The sequence below is a fragment of the Atta colombica genome, unplaced genomic scaffold, assembly GCF_001594045.1.
Source record: "Atta colombica isolate Treedump-2 unplaced genomic scaffold, Acol1.0 scaffold254, whole genome shotgun sequence".
NCBI lineage: Eukaryota > Metazoa > Arthropoda > Insecta > Hymenoptera > Formicidae > Atta > Atta colombica.
This window is the reverse complement of record NW_017259353.1, coordinates 816,985-827,193: the sequence shown is the minus strand read 5'-3', so window position 1 is coordinate 827,193 and position 10,209 is coordinate 816,985. Positions and strand designations below refer to the sequence as shown.

Sequence of the window (10,209 nt, the reverse complement as noted above, 5' to 3'; positions counted from 1 at the left end):
TCTCTCTCTCTCTCTCTCTCTCTCTCTCTCTCTCTCTCTCTCTCTCTCTCTCTTTCATTCTCGCTTTCTCGCTAAAAATCCCTTTCTCTCTTATCATATGAGATGCGCTCGACACCGATATATTATATCAATAAAATACCGTCGCCAGATAGGGACACGTGCAGACTCATCACTCCATCTCGTCATTATCGCTTCGGAACTCACGCACATCCATCAACTCGCATCCGCACCATCCAATCTTGTTGTCTTTGTATTGTGTTTGATAGCTTTCTAGTCAAATCAAATTGCACGACAGTACAACCGTGGGGTGATCTGTAAACAACAAAAGCGAGCCAAATATCAGTCACCGTCGCTCATCGGTGCTCGTTCTTTTTGGAGAGGGGGAGTTTCCAGCGGACGTTTCAAATCGCGTACGCGGGGAATCCGAGGGACAGAAAAACAATGCTACGATAAAAGATAGTGCATTCCTATCAACATTGAAGTGATTCTTCAATGCTCACGTTCTCTCTCTCTCTCTCTCTCTCTCTCTCTCTCTCTCTCGCTTTCATTCTCTCTATCTTCCGCCCTCCCCCTTCTCTGTTTCCTTTAATAATTCTGTCCTACCTACATCCTATCCTTGCTATGAAAAGCTCGCCAGTTAAATTAAACTTAACAACCGAAGAATGTATGGTGAGATAGTAAAATCGAATATGCATGATAAAGGCGGAATGCGGAAAAGCACAAAAAAAAAAAGAACAAAAATAATAAAGATAAATTTCATCCCTTTAACGGAATGCGAACCAAAATCAAACTCAAAATAATATGCAGTGTTAGTGCATCGCGCGTCGATTAAAATGATCAAATCGCATCGAGAACTTTGCGAATTAATTAAAGACGGCGCATAAAACAAATCGAGAAATATAAAGAAAGGTACTCACCAACTGGACGTAGCGTTGGCAGCAGTCTTGAGCTTTCGAATCTCTTTCGCAGCCCAGCTCGCCAGCTGTTTAGTTTTGTGAGTGCGTGACTTCTTACCCTTGATCAGCAAATCATTAAGCGGCTCGGTCTCCACCATAGGCAATAATTTGGTTCCGAATACCGTGACGAGATCGCCTAGCAGACCTACCGCGGCCGACACATTACCCTCGGAATGTTCGCGATCTTGCGCTATCGAGGTGATAAATTGTATAATGTACGGCACATGCGGCTCGATAAGAGAAATAGCAACATCCGGACAATTATTCCCATCACCGCGGAGACCTTGAACTATGCCAGTGTAAGCTTCAAGTACGCCCTCGCGTAACTCGTTGAGATAATCGATCATATCGTAATCGCTTCTATCTACGTTAGCCTGTGATGCTTGTACCAACGTCTGCAATACAACGTCCAAATATATTTTAAATTCTGGTCCGATACTCATGGCGATGTCACCGAAAGCCGAAAAGATCTGCGGTTTAACTGAGCGATGCACGGCGTTATTGCTGAGGTTCTCCAACAACAGAGTCATAATTTCATCGCAATAAGGAAGCATCTTGTTTTTGAGAGCGCGGCAGATATCACCAGTGAGACCGACCGCTGCGCAACACACCTGATATTCGGCATAGTTCTTCAAGCCGAGACAGAGATAAGGTTTGAATGCCTCCATATACTTCAAGAAACCTTCGCCTAACACCTCAACCAAAGTCGAAACTGCCATAAGCGCATCCTCCTGTACGCCACCTGATTTGCAGGAATTTGAATTAAACATGGCAAGCAGAGCAGTCATTATTACATCGGATATTTGCGGAGCGTCCTCTGTAGTGACTTTACGCAAGACTGATTGTAAAGTCGCACAAAGCAACGACTGCAAATCGTTATATTGGGCACGATCCGAATGACTTTGTATGTGCGACTCCATCTGCAATACTTGTTGCAGTCGCTCCAGTATCACCATTGTAGTTTTTTGTACGGTTACATAACAATCACGCGGCGAGTTCTTCACCATTTCCATGAGAGCCTCATAAGCAGCAGATCTCAAATTCGCTTGAGCCCCATCTGGTCGATCAGTAGTTTCCAAAAGTCGTTGAATGATAAAATCGAAATATTGTGACATGCAGTACGTTTCTGGTTGATTGCCGTCTTCGCTGGCCTCAGCAGACTCGTAACTCGCTTCTGCTAATCCTGTAAATGCCCAACATACATTGGCAGCAACTCGTGGTTCTGCCTTCAATCCGTTCACTAAAGATTCTAACAATGGCTTCAGATAAGTTTCGTTGATTGCAGCATCTGGAATCATCTCGCATATGCGTCCAAATGTCCAAGCCGCAGTATCACGGACGACTACACTGTTATCGTACATCAGCTCGATGAGAGTTGGCATGGCTTGTTCCACTAACGGTTTCAATGTGGCAGGTTCTAAACCACCAAGAATCGAACCGAATGCCATCAGAGCCGCATCTCTATATCTCCAATCGGGACTTTTAATATTATCCTTGACAAAAGGAAGAACGAACGGAACAATAGCTTCTTCGCAGCACGATGACAACAACATCAAGCAAACTCCAGCAGCTTTTGAAGGATTCCAATCATCTTCGTCATCAAATTCTTCTTGCTTGGTCAATTTTTTCATCAACACTGGTACTAAATATTGTAAAGCTCCTTTAGCATAATGCCGCGAGACTTTTAGCGGTGGGCGACCTCCTTCTGATGCCTCTCCTTCTTCCATTGATAAGTCCACTTCTTCATCAGATACATTCGACCAGAATTCTATTCCTTGAAGTGCCACTTCATCAATATCAGATTTCATAGCTTCTAATGTAATCTAAAATAAAAATTCCATTAATAAAATATACACTATATTTAATATGTAATATTTTAAAGACAATTGAAATCCATACAAATAACACTTACAGGAAACAATGCTGGAGCCATATATGGTTCCATGTATTGATAATACAGTGACATAATTTTCACAAGACACTGTAACGCAGCCACTCTGATTTGAGTATTGGTAGACTGAGTGGCTTCACATACTACTTCCATTATGAAGTTTCGTTCCGTCTGTATATAGGATTAAAAGCAGTTATTTAGTTATTTATTGCATAAATTGTATCACAGTTGTATATAAAAATGATATTCACGTCAATGATAATATTAACCTCTTTTTCAAAGTTTCCTTTGGTGAACTCCAAGGAATTGTACAGAGCGCTTGTAGCCGCTAGTCGAACGTGATTTGATGTGCTCGAACCCTTCATACCGTGAATGATAGCAGTAAGAATCTCATTTGATTGTGATACTAGCACTTCACTTTCGATTTCTTGGCAGATATATCCAATAGTCTCTAAAGTAGCCTCCTTCATCATCTCGGTACTGGACGGGTTGACAACATTATTGACTAACAATGGAATTAATTCGCTCCATTCCCCGACTGCCAACTCGGCAACAGCTACATAAGCGACGCATTGTGCTGCAGAGCTTGGCCTATTGTTTTCTGTTCCCAACGCTCCTAAAATCTGCAAGAATAAGTATATCTCTCTGTGCATGAAGGAAAATAATTGATCAATATATTTAACTCTAAAAAATGTTACTTTTAATAATTTTTTATGATTACTATTACTATTATTATAAAATTTTCATAAAATGAAAAAATAGTTTTCTGACGATACATTTTTTTTGTAAAGAAGATAAACTACCTTGAAATTCCGATTAGAAGTTACAAATGTATTCCTTATTCCATAAAATACTTTTTTTTTTCAATATCTTACTTTTTTCAATATCTTATTTATCATGTTGTGAAAAATTTAAATACGAAATTCTTCTAAAATAATAAATTTTCCACCTTGGTAAAGTACAAATTCTAATTTGTAATATCAATACACATACACAAACCATATAATTTTTATTTCCAAACATTTTTTTAATGCGTTTTTTCGAAATATTCGAGGCAGGTAATGTACATGAGACACACACTATATATGGAGGTGTTACGACTGTCTTAGATGTTTTACATTGAAATTTGCTTTCGCGCCCCAGTGCCAAGGTTACTAGGTATGAAACATCAACTTCCCGCCAACCGCAACGAATCAACAATCAAAAGAAAGAAAATTTCGCCAATTTCTTCACTGCTGTGGTAAAAATCTATAATATACGTAACATACACTATAGATTTTCAGTACTGGATACAGCGGAATGTAGCTTGAGTTTTAGGATAAGGACATTGATGACATCACAGTTGGAACGATCCATTTTCATATGTTTTTGGATATCTTGAAAATTATTAGTACCTTATTAAAATTTTACATCCGTCTAAATTTTACGCTCTATACTGGAATGTAATCTTTTTAATACTTCATAACGCCTCCGTATATATGTACGTACACATTTAGCAGAATCTACGATAAATTGCACTGTTTATCGATAGCCACAAATAGCTAAGCTTTTTTTAAAAATATTTATAGCAAAATGTTATTTATATTTTTAGCACTTGACATGCTTAATTATAATTTTAATATTCTAAAAAAATTTTTTTAATTTTAAGAATTAAATATAAAAAACAGATTTCATTATATTATTCTTTTTTTTGTTGAAATAATTTAAAATAAAACATTTTAAGAATTGTACATTTAAATAATAACTTTTTCAATGTAATAATTTGAATAATGATTTAATATTCTATTTTTTCATATATATTGGACCTAAAAAAGTTTCGCTTATGACACGCCAACAAGTGGCCTCCTTAACAAATCTTTAAATTTGCCAATGTCACAAAATAAAAATTATAGAAGTACACAATTTCATCGTCACTTGCGAAAAATGTTACCTTAAAAAAAGTCATATTTAAATCATATTATGTCTAAAAAACAAGATATTGAAATAAAAAGGAACACATTTTATAAGGGATTTATATATTCATGACTTCTTATCGGAATTTCAAAATAATGCTAAATCATTTTATTAAAAAAATGTCATTATAAAAAATTATTTTTTGTATGAAATTTCTATTATTTCACTTTCGTTCAGAATTGAATCTTCTTACTATCTTATCACTTACCTATTTAAAAGAGTAAATATAAAAATAAAATTGAGAGTAAAGATATAAACAGATAATAGAGAAAAAAATAAAAACATTTCTATTTCATGTTCTGTTTCACTTCAAATAATATATAATTATAATTTTCAGAAAAAAGAATATTATCTCTATATAATAGATTAAAATGTTAAAATAATATGAGAAAATAGGGTAAATATGGCACTTCTTACATTTTTCTTGATATATTCCCTCGTTTCAACAGGGATAGTAAGCCAACGTTGCTGATATTGGAATTTCATATCAGGATCCTTGGAGGTAAGTTGGTTTTTGAGCTGTAAGCCCGCTGCCATGCGGGCAACGGGGCTCGCGCCGACTGTGACCAGCACGGCGCTGAGTCGTTGCACGAATTCATGCTGAAACAGACATACCACCGAGTATTGCAATTGAATACTTCTTGCACTAACATAAGATAAATCTCATAGATACAGTGGCAAATTTATACTCACGAGATTGGTTTCGGCCGCTTGCTGCAAGAAAGTCTGCGCTGCCACCAGTTCATTCTTGTCTGAAAATGCATAGACATATTATATTCGTATGTTCATAATTAATATTAAGAATATTAATCCTCGGTACAATTAGATCATTCATATCTTGCGCATTTCTTTTTTTTGAGATACTTGTGACATTTCTACCAACGTAAATTAACTTTAATCTCGGTTCAAATTACTCTTTATCTTTTTTAATTTCTTAGAAAAATATAAATTAATTCAACTGAGATTGAAATTAAACTACATTGATAAAAAGTGATATAAGAGTATATTTTGTTTCGTGCATTAAATATAATTGATCTGTTCAATGTTACCTAAGCATTACTTGTACTTTCTGCACTCAGTATTTTCACTTTCTTCCTCTTCAACGCTCAAATATATATTTATCTCATTTTAAGTGCAAAACTTTTAGGAATTTCAAGCAACGTGAATAGACATAATGTATCATTGTATTCTTTAATACTTGATGACTAACAAGAATAAAATGATACATCATGCATGAAACAAAATGCACTCTCCAGAATAATTAGTTATAACATTCATGTACAATTTTTTTAGTACACCTTATACATACTTTCTAAAGATTTTATTTAAGAATTATTTAATAATTTTTGTGAAAGTGATAAAAATTAACCTAAGGACGATCCGTCGTGTGTAATAAAAAATTGGAAAAAAGCATTACTAAGTACCACGTCAGAAATCGTGAAAAACCGTAGGTTAGACGAAAGCGAGGCGCCTCGCGATGCGTGTCGCGCCAATGCGTGCAAATATCAGCAACCGTCACACGGGACAATACTTTTCCAGCGGCGAACAAAGCGCCTAGCAACAGTACGACGGGGCGCGATCAGGCGCGATATCGTGCCTAACAGCATGCGAAATGGCTCACGGTCCCGTCCACGAGACAACGACGGCAGCCGTGTCGCTGGCAAAATTGCGCGATCGGCTAAGGCGGCGGCCGTCCGATCCGAGCACGTTGCGACGAGCCCCGCCGGAACCGAGAACGATGACGCGCACGCGGTTCCTCCGATATCTCTCTCATGTGCTCCAGATCGAGCTCGCCATCGCCCTCGCAGCCGCCGTCGCAGCTACCGTCGCCGTTGCACCCAGCATCGCATCGGCATCGCGCTTTCGATCGAGCGAAATCTCGAGAAGACGCCTGAATGAAAGAAAACGGCCCGCCGGTCCTCCGTAACGTCGCCACGACGATTCCGATACACTTACCCGACGAGACGGTCCTCTCGAGGACTTGGATCAGCTGCAACGTCGTCGGGTCCATCTGCATGGTTAACGGCGGATTGTTCTCGTTCACAGTGTGGTAAGTCACGGCTCCCGCGATTCGACGCGAGGAAGTTAACGTCTGCTCCCTGATACGAAAGTTCTCGTCACGACCGGCGGATATCCACATGTAGCCACCACCGACTCAACTGCCTTCGACGTTGCCCCCACTCTGACGTCCACTTCCTGCCTGGCGGGCCGATCGCCGTCCGTCTCTCTCGCTCTCGCGGTGCTCAGCTGCGCGATTTATCGCTCCCTCTCGTTCTCTCCTTCTGTACTCCGCCGTCGCGTTTCCTTCGCACAACGTGCGGCGTAGTAATATCCGGCAGCCTTTGAGATTCTCGCGCCCGCTGCGAACGAACCTATGATTACGTGAAAAACGTAACGCGCTGTTGACAAGCGATAAAAATTCAACATGATCGCGATGATTATCTCAGATACAAAATCGTCGTTGCATCTCTTGCCGTTGCCTCGGCGATTGTATCGTGTTTTCGCGAAAGCGGACTATTTTCTTATCTCAATGAGGAACTGCGCATGCGCCGACCGATGCACGCACGCCACCTGGCACTGCTGCAAGCAATCGCATTGGTCGTGCGATATCCCATTGCGCAAGATTGACCGTTGGTGGGTTTTTCGACGTTCTGTGACGTTTAAAATAAATTTTCCGCGCGAGTATCGCTTTTCTTTCATGGCACAACACTTAATTTGCAAACGTTCATTAAAATTTATTTATAAATTTTATTTGCTTTGTATAATTCAGAAACGTTGCAGCAATTCATTGAACAAGTCTTGATAATTGAATAGTTTGGATTGGTTGAGAATATTCGAAATAGATTCTGTATTAGCTATGGCTATGATCCATTGGCATGTGATCCATTCGGTGTTACAAATGCTTCGAAATATTTTTTGATTGATCAATTAGAAAAAATTCTTTTTTCCGATTGATCAATCAAAATCGAAGAGCGTTGCAGAGCCGAATGGATCACATACTATATATTGTATGTATCTGTCTCAGAAAAAAAATTGTCGAATCATTTCCTTATTTGACACAGGTATTTATTATAAAATTGGTTTCCCCTCTACTTTATTGTCTTGCAACATGTGATGCGACTCCTTGTTTCTCACTAGCATTTTTATTGTCCGATGTACTACAATACATACAGTCAGAGACGTGCAAAAAGAGTTGGCTGCCCGCGTATAAAAATAATTTTGCTGTCTCAGAAGTATACATATATAATTGTTTAGATGTAGACTAGAAAAAAGGAGACAAAGGAAGGAGTTACACTTTAACTTTTTTTAGTTTTAATGCTTAAATAAAGATAAAGAATAAATTACACATACAGTGTCAATTTCTATTTATGTAGATTAACCGTAATTTCATTTAACTTGTTTTTTATTTTTCTACTTTTAGTCCTTAAGAATTAATAAAAGATAAAGAATGAATTAAAATTAAAATCTATATATAGATAAAAATGGATCATTATAGATTAATTTTAACTTTATTTTTTTCTCTCTGATTCTAAAGTTAATCTAAATTCATAGAAATAGTCATAACAGATTAAAGTTAATGTTTATAGAAATGAACAATAAAAAAAAGATAATTTTAATGAAAACGCCAACGTTTAATTAGGGAATTATTTTCTCGGAATGAATTCCGATCAGAATTATTCATAATTTCCTTTTTATTGTATTTTTTAAGGCAAATAATTCCGATCGGAATCTGTTCTAAAATCCATAAGATGTACTCAGAAAGCTGTGATTTCGTCGCATTTATAATTTAATGAATCTCGACTTTGGCCGTCTCTGGCTAGGCTCGTCCCTGACTAAATTAATATATTATGAAAAATGATACAAATAATGAAAAATATTACAAATAAATCTTATTTTCAATGCAAAATTGTATTACACGCACGTTGTGCAATATTGCTGTAATTGTAAACATTGCAGAATTGCGGCAACGTTAAAAAGTATACGTCTTCTAAAAGATTCTAATATAACATCTTAACAACATTGTGTGATGTATTTAATGTAACGTTATTACGTGCGGTAGTGAGTGTTCTTTAGCGATAAACTATTGAACAAAGTTGAACTGAGGTCTAGTGGCGAGATTTAATGCTTCAACAACGAATGATTGCGATATGTATAGATCAGCGAAAATTTATCAGCGAACCATTACTCGATACAGTTAACTACTCTAGAAAGGTATGTGATTATTTTTTACAAATTATTTATTTATACTTTCTTATATCCATGATTTTTGTTATAAAATTTGACTGAAAAAAGCTCTTTAAAAATGTGCTAATAAAAAATTATTTTATACTATCAAAATAATTATGTAAGATGTTCAAGCAGATTGTTAGAATATTAAAATTTTTTAGCAACATTGCTCATTATGCTTAAATTTCCTACATAATTATTTGGATTAATTATTCCAACAAAAAAATGTGTGTACCTATTTAAAGATCCCCAATAAAAATACCTATTATCTCTCTATTTAAATTTTTAGTTAACTTAACCAAATTGTTCTTTTTATACAGAAATAATAAATCGCTTATTTATTTAAAAAGTATTATAATCACATATCAAAATAAAAAGATTTTAGTCAATTTTATTTAATCAACATTTATTATTATTTCATTAAATTTAAATTATTGTTATTAAATCTTCTTATTCTCTTATCTTTGTGCATATAGAAAATGTATTTTAAAAATAAAATTATCTTAGAGTGATTTTTCTAAGAATATTATAATTTCATACAAATCCACGATAACGAAGTTTTAAAATTGCTTGCTAATTTATAATATGGCATATCCATCAAAATTTTCAATATCTCTTGATTAGTCGACGATCAGAAATATTTTTTGTGATCATTCACATTCGTTCGTTATCAATGAAAACGATCATAAATAAAATATTACGTAAGACAGTATCGACATTTGCACTTTAATATTGTTCTTTCATATTTGAGTTCTACTAAAGAACCGGTGTGACGTGCTTAGAGCTGTACGGCCAGGTGTACACAATTTCGAAGAAGCAAGGATGGATTATTGTAAAAAGCTACCCTTGAATAAAAAACTCTTGGACGCATCATGAGACATGGGACTTATAAGTAGACTTAGCAAAAAAAAAAAGATTGAAAAAAAAGGGAAAGGAGATGCGAAGAAAGGAAAGAAAAAACTAGCCGGTCCGTCGTTTTAGTAGATTTAATGAAACGATATACAGAATACATTTGCTTTCGTAATGCATCGCAACGCATTCTCGCGTGCCTTACCATCTATATCACATGTCAATTTTTTTTATTTATAAAATATAATCGTCATAATTTCTTTGTTCTCGCGTCTTGCCTTTGAACTGCCTCTTCGTCGTATATATCGAAAGTATATATATATATATTTATAT

At 36.1% G+C, this 10,209-nt stretch overlaps 1 protein-coding gene across 3 annotated transcripts in view; it reads right to left on the bottom strand.

Annotated features, from left to right (window-relative positions):
- Positions 1 to 7,022, bottom strand: part of LOC108689083 (importin subunit beta-1) — a 16,482-nt gene extending 9,460 nt beyond the window's left edge. Inside the window, exons 1-7 of one of the 3 annotated variants that reach the window (XM_018195691.1) lie at positions 6,757 to 7,022; positions 5,494 to 5,552; positions 5,218 to 5,400; positions 3,117 to 3,470; positions 2,869 to 3,018; positions 918 to 2,779; positions 9 to 312 (exon numbers count right to left, since the gene is read on the bottom strand). In XM_018195691.1, the coding sequence (XP_018051180.1) occupies position 312; positions 918 to 2,779; positions 2,869 to 3,018; positions 3,117 to 3,470; positions 5,218 to 5,400; positions 5,494 to 5,552; positions 6,757 to 6,940 (2,793 nt within the window). In that variant the 5' untranslated portion in view covers positions 6,941 to 7,022 and the 3' untranslated portion in view covers positions 9 to 311. Of the gene's footprint in view, positions 1 to 8; positions 313 to 913; positions 2,780 to 2,868; positions 3,019 to 3,116; positions 3,471 to 5,217; positions 5,401 to 5,493; positions 5,553 to 6,756 lie in introns of those variants that run through there. The other 2 variants (XM_018195692.1, XM_018195690.1) reach the window with 2 other exon arrangements.
- Between the last annotated feature and the right edge of the window lie 3,187 nt (positions 7,023 to 10,209).